General features: G+C 40.6%; 1 protein-coding gene across 4 annotated transcripts in view; it reads right to left on the reverse strand.

Annotated features, from left to right (window-relative positions):
* Positions 1–502: 502 nt before the first annotated feature.
* INHBA (inhibin subunit beta A) overlaps positions 503–13,940 on the reverse strand; it is a 30,182-nt gene continuing 16,744 nt past the window's right edge. For 2 of the 4 annotated variants that reach the window (XM_048951234.1, XM_048951233.1), the window contains one exon: positions 6,732–8,512. In XM_048951234.1, coding sequence (XP_048807191.1) covers positions 7,626–8,512 — 887 coding nt within the window. In that variant the 3' untranslated portion in view covers positions 6,732–7,625. Of the gene's footprint in view, positions 1,777–6,731; positions 8,513–13,940 lie in introns of those variants that run through there. The other 2 variants (XR_007378170.1, XM_048951235.1) reach the window with 2 other exon arrangements.

Consider the following 13,940-nt stretch of genomic DNA (forward strand, 5'->3'; position numbering starts at 1 on the left):
GTGGTTGTATTTCAGAGAGGCAGACAAACTTTAGTAAAAAAAGGGGACACAGAGGACAGCCTCTGCTACCACCTGAAACACAGGCTCTGTTGGTCCTGTGAGAAGTATGGAGGAAAATTCTGATATACAGTGAAACTGGCACAGTGAATCAACAGCCCAAAGTTGCAGCACGAAAATCTTCCTCTGTGATAGGAAATCCATACTGAGGAGACACTATCTATTCTGAGATTTTTTTTGTGTTATCTTCCTGTGTATTACTAGCATGGTCTACTTTCTTTGGGATAATTATTTTGGATTTAACAGATCGTTTGGTTTATGCAAAAGGCAGCTCTTAGCTCTCCACTGTTGTTTTGAGCAGGGGCATTTCAGCAAGCTCAAGCATTAGCAACAGTTTTCAATAGTATTCTTAAAATAAAAAGAATATCAAACAGCTGGAGAAAATGGAAAAAATCTGGATTACACCAGCCAGTGCTATACTTTATGTTGTGCCAGAGAAAGGCTAACTCCCTGTTTTACACCTGAAGTGTAAGCCTCATTTATACAAGGTTAATATGATAGCAGTTTGAATCAAGTAGCCCACAAGATTGTATTTTGCTTGTGCAGCTTCCAAAGCCAGTTGGATTTATCCTTAATGGCAGTAGTAATAATAGTGATCATAGCAAAGGAAAGAAAGCAAATATTCAATCATATCTTAATTTTCTCTGAAACAAAGGCGGCCTGTAACTGTGATTGCACTGATCTGTTGAAAACTTGTTCTCAGTAAGAGGAAGGAAACTCACTTCTCCAGCCTTTGCAAAACAACTTGCAGTGCGTGACTATTAAAAGGCCTGCTAATGGCTGTGGTGGCTCGTGTTTGAGCACCGTGCAAATAATCCATTTAAAGATCAACCTCAGAATTCTTGTTCACTGATTCTCAGCCCACTGGAATGTAGCAGGAGTCCATTTATCACCCTAGGAATGCAATGACTGGTAAAAATCCCTCATAAGTACGATTTACTTTCAAATTCGGGGGTATTCAGATGATTTCTCACTCAGGCCAGAGACCGCTGCCTGTGAGCAGGCTTCTTTGATGACTTCATCTGCTACTGATCAATTTATAAACTAGTGCACGTGAGCCGACATCCCTGCAGGTTTGTCAAATACAAATTCTCCTTTTCTGTGTGTAAGCATCTAGTTCTGGGTTACTCAAGGGAACCGTGGTGACAGCTGAAGACCTAGCGGCCAGTGGGCAGAGGGAAGCTGTCACCGACTGTGGTTTTCATAGTGGCTGCATTTCACAAGAAATGGACAGCCTAAAATTGCATTACGCCTAGGACTAGAGTCTGAACAGTTAGCACAGTCAGACTGGAGACAAAGGCATTACAGGGCTGCATCTGAAGAGGCACCCATATGTCTCCCCTCTAAGGTTAAATTTTTCTGGTATTTTTCAAACTCCCATGTATTTCCCAACCAGGGATGTGTATTAAGGGACGATTACGCAATGGTTGGTGAAACTCCCTTTATTTATTTCACTTGTGTTGTTGCTGTCATTGTATAAGAAAGAGCAAAATAACAAAAAGAACCAAGTAAAATAGTAGCTGACCCAAACATTTTCAATACGTTGAAATCCCATTCCAAATGCAAAGACTCTTTCTTTCCTTCTTTCCTTCTCACTTTCTCTCTGTCCTTTCTTTGCATTGATCTGCACAAGCGGTTTCTCGGTGAGCCAAAGACATCTCTGTTGTAACTTCACTGAAGTCACCGGACTTACACCAGAGGTGGTTTTGGTCCTCTGTCCTGGGTAAATACAGCAGGAATAAATTGGTCACGCAGGCAGGGTATCTGGCAGTAAGTGCACTGAGTGCTCCTGGCAAACCAATAAGAAAGATCTAAAATAAAAATTCCCAAACAGGTCTTTTATTTAACGCAGGGCCTAAAGATCTACCGGGAGCTGCTGAATACTGCCCACTAACTGTACAAAGTATAGGTAGCATGCCTTCCAAATATCAAAATACCAGACGGAATGCCGTGAAAATAAATAACTTCTAATATAAACAAATGAGAACATATCAAACTGTTACCTCTTTAAACATAATGTAAATAAAAAAAAATACCAGTCCTTCTACACAATAAATATTAAGAAACCATTGACATAGTTGAAATGTACTCATATAAATTAACAACTTTAATTACATTAGCCAAACAGACATTGGTTAAAGCACTGCATGTAGTATGCAAAATAATAATAATAACAATAATAATAATAATATCAACAACAAAACACAAAATGATAAAAACAAAATAGGCTTCATAATATCTTGGCTTTCATAATTTATATATATATATATGTATATACATATATATGGTTGTGTGTGTATATATATATTGTAGATATATATATATATTATATGTATACATACATACATACATATATATATCTTCAACCCATCGTCAATGTACTGCTTTTGAAAGTATTTAAATACAAAGAAACCCATTGATAATTAACACCGATTCACCGTATCTCAAAAAATAAATAGCTATATAACCCAGAAGTGTTGCTTGTTTCTGCCCACGAAAATGTCGTTCGTAATTGTTCACCAAAGGTCAAATTGTGATTTTCGGTACTCAAACTGAAAACTTTTTTGCTCCATGTGTAAGGCAGTGAGAGTAGGTTGGGAGTAAAGTTCATTCAGTGTCGGGAACGTGATCAGCATCTGATCCTTATACTGATGCATGGTATTGACACGAGGCTTAACTTAAGGAAATCACTAATTTCAGTCACATCTCTTCTACCTACATTCCAGAAATAGATTTCTCTCATGGTATTCATGCTGACGGTGACTTTCTAGGGCAGGAGACACTCTGAAATCAACAGCATTACTTACAGAGTAAGGCACTATTCCACATAAGTAACGATAGTCCATAAAAATTCTCCTTTTGCACACAGACATTACAGGTGCCTGAATTTCTCCAACTCAGAGATATTGCTGCTAGCCTCCGTGTGGCCTTGTGGTGTCACAGTTAAACGAACCTGATGGCTTGAACCTTAACTAAAGACAAAGAAGTAGGTATTTGGAACAGAGTCCTAGTTTGCAGTGGTGGGCTAGGGGACTGTTTCCATTAAAATCAATGACAAAACTCCCATTTCAATCAGTTCTGCAGTTTTGGGCCCTAGATCTGTATTCTGCTGTGACATGTAAGTGCAGAATAATCACAAGCTTCTGTAAACATTTCCTTTTGCTAAACCCCGAGAATACAAATACATTCATCCCTCCCAAAGAAACACCTTAATGTGTAATTCTGCCAGTTTTGTTGGCCTGTATGATACAGTGAGCATCCGACATGGAGAGGGGGAAAGACCACCAAATGTCAGCCCTGGAGCAGGAAGATTGCGGAGGTACTCAGCAAGTACATTCTGTGATCAAATATATGCTGAAAATACATTTTCAGTATAAACAGGAAACGGGTTATACAGAAAGGAATGTGTTAGTAGTTAAAAGCCTTTTTTTTCTTTTTTTCCTATAGTAGTACCTGAAAGGAGAAGTAATTTTTGAGACCGCATCCCCCTGGAAAACTGTTTAAATATGGCAACAATTTCTAATTACGTTTCTAAGTACATGCAGATGTAATTAAACCAAATTATCAGGAGTAGGGTGTTTTGCTGGAATCAGTCTGTCTTGACTAACACCACAATTTCTTATTTTATCATATAGTTTTTCACTCTCCTCTGCTTTAAATAACTTTGCTCACAAATCAAAACTCCATGACTGAGATTGGAGGGAGAAACCTTTTCAATTTGTGAATAAGATACACACATGAAAGCTAAAAAGCTGGGTTTAGGAATAGTTACTTTTTGCTTTGCAAAAGCTTCTTCTGATTTTGGTGCACCTATTATGAAATACACTCACCACATGTAAAATCCTCCTTTCTTTTCTCACATGGAAATTGTCTCAAGCTAATTTTGTGCATTCCAGGGCCAGCCCTAGAGCACCATACAGAAGGTATCAAACCCAGACTTCATTTTAAAGGCTCTGCCAGCTTTGGACAAGGAGACAGTGAGCCTCAACTTACTTTATTTGCAGCCAATGGGAGTTTTGTCATAGTCCTTTGGGGAAGGTGCTGGGATTTCAGAACTCCGATGCTCTCTAACTAATCACACTTGAGAATAATTTTTGCCAACATGAGCCATCTCACCTGCTTCCCTCGCCACTACATACAGAGAACAACCCATGATGCAAGCAGCATAGTTTTAACAGTCAGTTGAATTAAATGGTGTTGGATATGGTACCACTCATTCAAAATCCATTCTCTCCCATCACACTGTTTACAGTACAAGGAATCTGTGGTTCAGCCTGGCTAACCTTTACTCATATAAGCAGCGTCACTGCTCTTGCAAGGAGATGTCAGTGAGCCTGTTGACATTAGGGAGTGTGCACCTAATCTGCACCTAATTTTAAGCCCTGGTCCAAAGCTCAGTGAAATAAAAGGTGCTCTCCTCAGAGGTCACAGGCTATGTCCCTGCTCCTGCTATTCCAGAGCCTAGCTCTCCTTCTACAAAACAAAACAGCCATTCTGCTACTTACTTAAAATGAAACAGTCAGGAACTTGGTTTTAAGTTATGAAGATAAATTAGTTGTGCATTATTATTTTTTTTTTCCTACTCCCCTCAGGAAGAAAACTCCTCAAAACAAACAACTAGCCGAACCAAACCAAACCAGACAAAAATACACCTTCTGAAAATAATTTAAATCCGAAAGCCTTGATATTTTACAGAATAATTTAGTGACAAATTTAGTGTTTACCCAATCGTTACCATTTTTTTGAAGGTTTTTTTTTTTTGTTCTTTTTTTTGTTCTTTTTTTTTGTTTTTTCTTTGCAAACTGCGAATAGGTCTGTAAAAATGCACTGTATAAAAAGTACATACATGTATAATCGATTAGCTGAACTATGCAATCTAAATACTGTGGAATAAATTAGATAGAAAACTTAGCTATAAGCATGTATGTTGATATCTATTCAACTGAGGAAAGGGCTTCTTTTTTTTTCTTTTTTTTTTCCCACTTGTTTTAAGGTTTCTATCACTAGGTACAAACAGGGACACGCACCCACACACCGACACACACACAGACATGGAGTGCACCCACACCACACGCACACAAGCAGATTTGGCTAACAACAAATGAAGGCCCTGATTACACTGCTTAGACATGGGTCCCTCCGTGAAGGTGCTAACACACTATCCCTAGCCAATGTGACCGGGTTAAATTGTGCTATCTTTTCCTTTTTCCTTTTTTTTTTTTTTTTTTTTTTTAATGTTTTTACAAACTGTGCTCTCAGCAATGAGGGGAGCCGTGTTAGAGCTGCTTTTGCTGGGAGGCCTTTGAAAGCTCATCCTATCAGAAGGCAGTGAACAGGGGCTTGGTCCTGCAAACCTGTGAGAGTCCAAAAGTTCAGGCTCAGGGTTATCAAATTCAGTGTAAACAGGGCCGAAAGGTTTCTCCCGTTCCCTCTTCTCATCTCCCCCACTCAAAGACACGAGTTATAACTTCAACATTCTTTTAAATACGACAGCAATAGAATTTTTTGTTTAAAACTTATCTACCTATGCCCTACGGGTTGGACCCTTCAGGTTAGGTGCTGATACTGAAAATTAAATTACATTTTACAGGTAACGCGCAAACCCAGTAAGAGTTGTCGTGCTAGAGGGTGGTGGTTGAGACTGCCAGCCTTTTGCTGAAGGCTGCATTTCAAGCAGAAATCCGACCACAACTGCCACTCTTTTTTTTGTATTTGCAGGGGCGAAGGTGGGCAGGGCCCAAAGCTGCTTGCAGTTTTGCATCGATACTTTCCTAGCGTACACCACCGACTGAGGTTCCTCTCACACAAATGCCATTCTGAATGTGCTCCCTCCTGCTTGCTAGTAACAAACAAACAAGTTTGTACTGTACTGTGCTTTGCACACAAACATTCATTGCTTTAAGAACGCTAAAGTGAAGCCAGAAGTGCTTATACCTTGTGTATGCACACATATATACATATAGAAATATATACATATATATGCATATCCCTTGTATAAAATTGTTTCCCAGTGATGCAGTTTCTGTGCATCAGGGATAAGTCTAAGTGTTGTACATGCAGAACAAGTATAATTAGGCTTAGACGGACTGTGGATCCAAGCGCCTTGCATCCAGGGCGCTTTTCTGAGCTTACTCCAAATTGCAATTTCCTGTTTAGGGTAGAATTTTAATTTAACTGGTTAGCAGATGTACTGCCCTGAATGGAATCAACCAACTGACCCCTAATTCAGACTGTAACTTATTACAGGTGAATGGTAGCAACCACAAATAGACTTTTTAGAGGCTCGCACGAATGTCTTTGGTGTATATGTCTATTCGCTTTAAGGTACAAAATAATAATAATAATTATAATAATAAAAATAGCTATTTTGTGTGCTGTAGCAGTTCTTGTATAGCTCACAATAAGTGCAGCTCTCAACCCCTCCCACACCCAACCACCCTCCCTTGCAAATGTTTGTTAAATAAGGATTAGACAGGTCAGACACCATTGTAGTGCAAATAGTAAACGATTAAAAATTTTTTTTACAAAATATAGAAATGTTTGGCTCCAGTAACTGGACAAACATATTCCTTTCAAGTATCTCTCACTGAAGAATGTTTGTTTTTTTTTTTTTTTAAACAAGTTACTTCCATTTATAAAAAAGTCTTTCTGTTTTTGTTTTTTTTTGTGTTTTTTTTTGTTTTTTTTTTTTTCTTTCTCTTGCAGGTAAACAGTTTCAAACCAACTAGGTTGCATAGTTCTAACATTGTAAGCACCTTTACAGAATGTAACTTTTATTCTTTCATTCGTTCTTTTTTAATCTTTTTTCTTCATTTTTCTTTTTTCTTTTTTTTCTTTTTTCTCTCTTTTCTTTTTTTGCAAATGTAGTGCAGAAGATGGAGGTGTGTACACCTGCACAATTTTGTCCCTTTATCAAAGTAAATGCGTGTAAGTGTGTAGTGTCTGTATGCATAGCGGTACGTATAGAAATACGTAGACACATACATATCCACACAAACACCACACACCTACTCAGTTCCTCGGTAAATTTGGGAGGAAAGTGCCAGTGAATGCAGTGTTCATACACATGGCTTTTCAAGGAATTTCAATGACGTTTTGGACTCAGTCCAAACTGCTGCAGGTTACGTGAGCTGCTACCAAGGCTCGAACTGATGGGTAACCAGAAGAGGGAACGCAACTCCTCTAGTAATAACTAATGCTTAATATACTGTCTAATAAGATAAGGAGCGTACTGAAAGGAAGGAGAAACTCCCCAACCCATACCGCCATTCAAACGCAGCTCATTCAAGCCTGGGTTCACGAAGCTTTCTTCCTCTTAATAGCTGTACTCCTTTTCTCTCCTCCATAAGTCTTTTTTTAAAAAAAAAACTTTTCCCTCTTTTTTTTTCTTTAATTTTCTCTTCCTTTTCTTTTTTTCTTTTTCTTTTTTTTTTTTTTCTTTTTGTTTTGTATTTCAGATGATTGTTTCATTCAAAAAAGTTATAAATCATGCCAGGTTTTTTCTCTTCTTGGGCTTTTAAAACACTTTCTTCTCAACATAAAGAGAAGGGTTTTGTGCACACACGTGCCTATGAACAGCCACACTCCTCCACAATCATGTTCTGTATATCTTTCTTGATGATGTTCTGGCCGTCGTCGTAGTACAGCATGGACATGGGCCGCAGTTTGGTGGGCACACAACACGACTTGAGGTTGGCAAAGGGGCTGTGGCCCCGCATGCGGTAATGGTTGATTACAGTGGAGTGGAAAGATAATGATGAACCAGATGTGCCTGCTATATGGCTGGGGCACTCTCCTTCACAGTAGTTAGCGTGATAACCTGTAGGTGCAATGATCCAGTCACTCCATCCTATGTCCTTGAAGCTGACAAAGAACTGCTTCTTGCAGCAGATGTTAACTTTGCCATCACACTCCAGGCCTCGCCTCCGCCGCCTGTGCTGGCGGTCCTCTGAGTGCCGGGCAAGCATCATTAGGAAGGGCCTATGCGATTGCTCCTTCTCTTCTTCTCCTGTGAGTTCTCCAGCATCCTTCTCTTTCCCTTCCCCGTCATCTTCCTTTTTCTTTTTCTTGCCTAGTAACACCAGGCTGGCCCCGGTCTCTTGGCACAAGTCACAGGCAATCCGCACATCCAAGGAGCTCTTGCCTTGGTCCAGGAGTCGCTGGACACTGCTGGAGACAGGAAAGATGTGCCACGTGCTCTTTCGAGTGTCTACTGCTTTTTCTGAAATCAGAGTTTCGCTCCTTTCACCTTTTAGCCCCCCATCCTCCATATCTTCCGCTCCTTCAGAGTTGCCCTTCGGCTGCCGCTGCTGTTGAAACAGGCGGATGGTGACTTTTGTCCTGCTCCGGTTGGCCTTGGAGACCTTCAAGAAGAGCCACACTTCAGCATGCTCAACCACCGATAATTCGCTGCCTTCCTTGGAAATCTCAAAGTGCAACGTTTTCTTGGGTGTTCCTGATTTGGTAAATGAAAATAGACAGGAAGAGCTAGTTAGTATGTCGGTTTACATTCTATTAGACTTCTCTGTCACTGCAGGCATGGAGCTCCCTAGGTTTCCTACTTGACTCCACGTTTTTACGATTCTTCTGTTCTAATCTTCCCTCACCTAATCCCCTCCTCAGTTTCTTTTGTGCACATCCTCTCTTTAGAAAGCTATTAGTTTGCCTGTTGTTTCTCAGGATCATATTTTCACATTTCCAGTAGCATATTTTAAGCATTTTGTTTAGCAGTGAGATCTTTATGTTCATTTACACAAAGCATTTCATGGCAAGTAAGCTCCAGTAGCTGCTAAGAATTGCCTTTGTGATCACTGTTAGCTGAAAGGCAAAAACATATTTGTGATGACAGTCTGTGACTATATGTACCATACACATACAAATCTGAGCCTAATTGCTAAAGCTGGGGAGTGGGTTCCAGTCCTGCCAATTCTTTGACAATTCTTTTGAAAATGAAGTGGGAGTGAGGGCTGTCCTTTCTCCCTCTGTAAAACACCATCTCCATGTGCATCTTAAAATGAGTAGTAAATGTCAATTTTCTCAAAAACAAAGAAATACCAAAATATGAGCTTTGAGAGGCTAGCAGCTAAATCGTAAAGAATTACAGAATTGCAGCAGGCAGACTCTTCATCCTGTGAGATGTTAGCTGTGGTTTCTGTTCTTAATTTAACACACTGTACTTGCAGTGATTATAGTAATGGTGAATACACTGAAAAAAAATGAGCTAAAGAACTGTATAATTATGAGGATGGTTCTCTGGCATAATTGTATCAACTTGCTGAGATGTCATGATGATGATTATGATGGTGAGGGGGTGTTTCTCTGATACAGAGCTCATATCCTTGGCAGAACTTGGAATGAATAATGAAGGCTGTTTAATGATTTGATCACTAGAGCATAAAAAAGTTAAGAAAGAATGAATTTGCTGGGGGGAAGGGATATTATTTTTTAAGAGAGGAACTTCTCTGTCTTCGTAACAAAAGGAAAGGCCCTGATAGCATCTTCTGTTCTTTCTCATTATGTAGGCCAGAGGTCACAGATTTGAAATGCACAGATATCTCACCTTAGCTAGACAGAAGCAATATTCATAATTATCAGTTGCTCACTGATTCCTGAACAACTCATGACTGTTGATCTGTTTCACTGTGCAATGGTTCTGCTTGTCAGGGAAGCAGAACTTTGTACCTTGGAAAGGAAAAGTAGTGAACAAAGAAATGGTTGGAAGCATAAAGTAAAAACTGCTCTTGCGGCAGCAAGGCTCTGCTCCTTATTTCCCATTGCCTCAGAACTCCTCCAGTATGAGCTCCCAGACTATACTGGTCTCTACAGTGTGTATGTATGCTGTACTGCCCCTTGAGCTACCTGTTGCCTTCCTCCTCTGCGAAGTCCTGGCACTGACACATTCAGCTTTCCCTGGTGGCATTCCCAGGTCAAAGAAACAGGCATGTGTGAATTAGAGTGGCCAAAGGGCGGGCACAGTGTTTTGTTTGTGTTTTCCCTCTAGATGAGAGTGTGAAATTGTAGACTCAGTTCTGTCAACGAGATAGGAAAACACATGGTTTGTGTTAACTGCTTCTCACAGTCTTTGCTGATGTACATCTCCAAAGTCAGCTCCGTTAACTTCCAAGGCAGATAGGTGATCCCATGAGACTGTGACTTAGAAAAGGAAATAGACTGTAGAAAAGACAAAGTTCTGGAGAGCACTGGAGACACTGTTTTGTAGTATTTTTTTAAATGAGATTTGTTCAGTAATGACTGAAATTTCATTAGTTAGCTATCAGAGGGTAACGCTGGTTTTTCCATTCTGGATATGCAACTGTGGCAAAGCTGCCAGCTGCACTGGATTAAAGGTTAGCTGATTAGACACTAATCCCCACCCTCCTGGGTTCAGGAGCATGTGGAGGTGTATAGTGACATTCTGCCAGCCCAAAGCAAACCTGCTCATAGGGCTTGGTTGCGTTCTACATAGGGATGTTATACAGAATGTGGTCTATCAGAGTGGGCACATCTAAGGCCTGCGAGGGCCACTTATCCAGCCTGCATCTTCAGCTCCCAGACCTTGTCTCACAGAGCAAGCTGCTGCTTTCAAGCACATCTCTTTCCTTAACACAGTGCTGATGGACCCTTTCTGAGGGGAGTGGGCTCCTCCAGGAGCTCCTCTTTCCCTACAGCAAATCAGACCAGGGCACTGAAGAGCTATACACACAAACACGGCCACAATGAGAAATGCAAAACTTACTTTTATGTTCCTGGGGTGCAGCAATGAGCACAGATAGCAGTTGTGGTTTGCTAGGAGGTATCCTGGACAAGTAGACCAGCTGTACTGGACATGGACACCGATAATGGGCCCTCTCATGTGCTATGACAAGGGCAGCTGGGCTGCGCATGCTGGCCTGACTGGGGAAGAAGCTGCATTGCCCACGAGACCAGAAAAGCTTGAGAGCCCCGTGTTGCTGAATAACTTAATGTTGTTAATGCATGGAATTTCATGTTTTGTAATTTCCATTCCAGTGGGAACTGAAAATCGTTACAAAGTGACATACCTTTCATATCAATGCAGTGGTCCAGAAGTGTACCAATGCAATCATTCTTTCTGACAGATGTTACATGAAAAAATAAACCTTATGCTTCTTATGATTCTTATGCTCCTGTAAATGTGAAAGTTGTTTTTTTCTCATTTCTAGAGATGCTAGAAAGTGAAGGCATGGGAGCATACTTGCAATACTTATTTTTTCACTGCAGGGAAGTAACCTAGAGCAAGGGAGCATATGACCTGTCCTTATTCAGGGATAACAGCCTCCCTGAAGGTTGTTACCTACAATAATGGACTCCCTGGATGTGGTTAGCTGCATTTTCACACACAGATTGATTCAGCTCCTGAAGAGAGAAGATGCAGGAAGCTGATATGAACCTAATATTACTGCATGGTATGAACTACTCTGTCCTCATACCTGCATAGCTAATGAAAGGTTTAATAACAAGTTAAAATATCATTCCTTTTCTCAGATCTTTTTACAAGGAGACTGGGAATGATCCAGAGCTGGGGACAAGAAGCATGCTCTCACATCAGGAAAAAAACCTGAGCTTTTCTGAATTCTCTCCACATTCAGTATTAGTGTACTGCAATCACACGGCACAAATGGTATGAATTCTGCTGTCTGTGCAAGGTTACTGAAGCTCAGACCAGCTCATTCTGAAATCCAAGTTTGATCTGTATTAGAATTGAATGGAGATCTCCAAATCTGGCTTACGATGATTACATATTCGCTTTATAACAGGATCTTCATATTTCCAAAAGGTTCTGTACTACAATAAAGTATATTATTCAGGTGTTCCAAGACCAAAATTGTGCTGAATTTCATTTTATGCACATTTTGCATAGGGATTTACCAGTCTTTTCCTTCTGGTCTGAGTTAACAACCCTGTTCAAACCGTTAGAAATATACGCTGTTCATCTACCTGAAAGGAAAAAGGAGACCCTCCTGAAAATTGGGTTCGGTCTCACTTTCATAACTACACTTGGTTTATCCTTTTGTCCTGAACTTCTCATCTGCCACAGCTGTTTTACAGGGGTGTTCTTCCATTTGTAATCATCCTGCTCTTCCTGCAGAAAGACCCCTAGACCAACAGTGGTAACGCCTTCCAGCACTCCTATAAACAGCAGAGTGAACAGGCTGGATTGTTACTGCTGAAGAAAGCAGCTGAAAAAGGAAACGAGGGATTACACTGGGCCCCCCGTGATTGCTTTTCTTCATCTCTGCTTCCCAATGTCCTGGAGAGGACACAGGGCTGAAGTGTCTTCCAGGAAGAATGCTGGGATACTGATGTAACCACCCAGCAGCACCAGGAACACGGCAAAAGCCGTGAAAAATAGTTAAAAACACAAGCCCTGTGACATAGTGCAAGTTTAATGGAAGGAGTTACTGAATGGAAAGAGTGCCGCATCACTATGTAAGCACGAGGGTTTGCTCGTGTACGTATTTCTCTTCAGTGCTCACACACCATTTTAGGACCCAGACGTGGGTGAGGTGCCCGCACGGGTACCTCACTCACAGGAGCCTCCAGGAGGGCTGTCTGGGTCCAAGCCAGAAGCTTGGGCTGCTCCCAGGCAGAGCCAAGCGCGGGTATGGCACAGGGCAGCACAGAGGGCTCAGTCTTTGGAGCTAAGGATCCCTCCTGCAGGACCACTGGCTGTAATTGTGTAGTCAAAACCACTGGTTTGCAGTTTGAAACCTGCCTCAAGGTCATGCCTGCTTAGCTTGAGCTACGTGCTCAAGGGAGGGCCTAAACTATACAATCTAGAGGTTTTGGTTCGTTTGAATAAAATGCCGATACTTTCAATTACTTTTTCCCCCATAGCCACATGCTGTTAAATGATTAAGGCTGGTTTTTTTTTCAGAATGGAAGTGATTGTGCTTCCTAACGCTGCCATGTGACTTATTCTTAATTTCTCTTAATATGCAGCATTTAAATTTTCCATTCAAAAATGCGGGGTGGAAGAAGGTGCTGTTACTTTAAATTTCCACTCTTCCCCACTGCTTAGTTTTGAACCATTTTTATATTTATACTGTATGTGAGCTGTTTTTCCATACAAAGCAAGCTTTTTTTTTTTTTTTCCTTTTTTAGTTGCTAACTTTACTACTGCCTATGTTTAGATTTGGGGGAATTTGTGCTGCGTACCAATGTGTAATTACATTCAAAAGCATCCTTCTCTTCACTTCTCATTTCCGTTCCCCAGGAGACAGAAGAAAAAAAAAATAGGTTACTAGAAAGGTTCCTCTAAAGAGAGTGAAGAGAGGAGCACGGTTATTGAGAGATAATTGCTCAAAATGTTTACTAATGAGTGACCACTGGAGTTGGATGAATTGTTCACGGTGCAGAATTTATTCAGTGAATTTAGCACTGTTATCATCTGACAATTATCTCCTGGGCAGGCTGATTATTACGAATGCGTTAGCACTGCGATTAGGCCGTGGCTGTTTCTATGAATGCATTTCAGCCTATGGATCACTGACAAATGATTTATTCTAACTATTCAACACCTCGTGTATGTGACTGGTCATCTGGGTTGCACAGTTTTGTTCCTGCTCCCTGTCCGGGTGACTGTTGCCTCTACAAAAGGGAGGGGGGATTATGACACAAATAAACACTTCAGCGTTATGGTCACATACTCTTTTCTGTGAGCAAAATGGGATTTTTGTTGTCAGGAAAAAAAAAGTAAAGAAAAAACAAGAAAAAGAACTATTCCCCAAGCATTTGTGGAAGAAAATGCAGCAGCAACCTTACTTAACTTTTCTTGAAAAATTAACCCAAAGGGGCATCGACAAGGTCATTCAGAATGTCAAATAATTCAGTTCTGGTGAACTTTGACTCTCCTTTGCTATTTT

This window comes from Lagopus muta, chromosome 7, assembly GCF_023343835.1.
Source record: "Lagopus muta isolate bLagMut1 chromosome 7, bLagMut1 primary, whole genome shotgun sequence".
Taxonomy (NCBI): Eukaryota; Metazoa; Chordata; class Aves; order Galliformes; family Phasianidae; genus Lagopus; species Lagopus muta.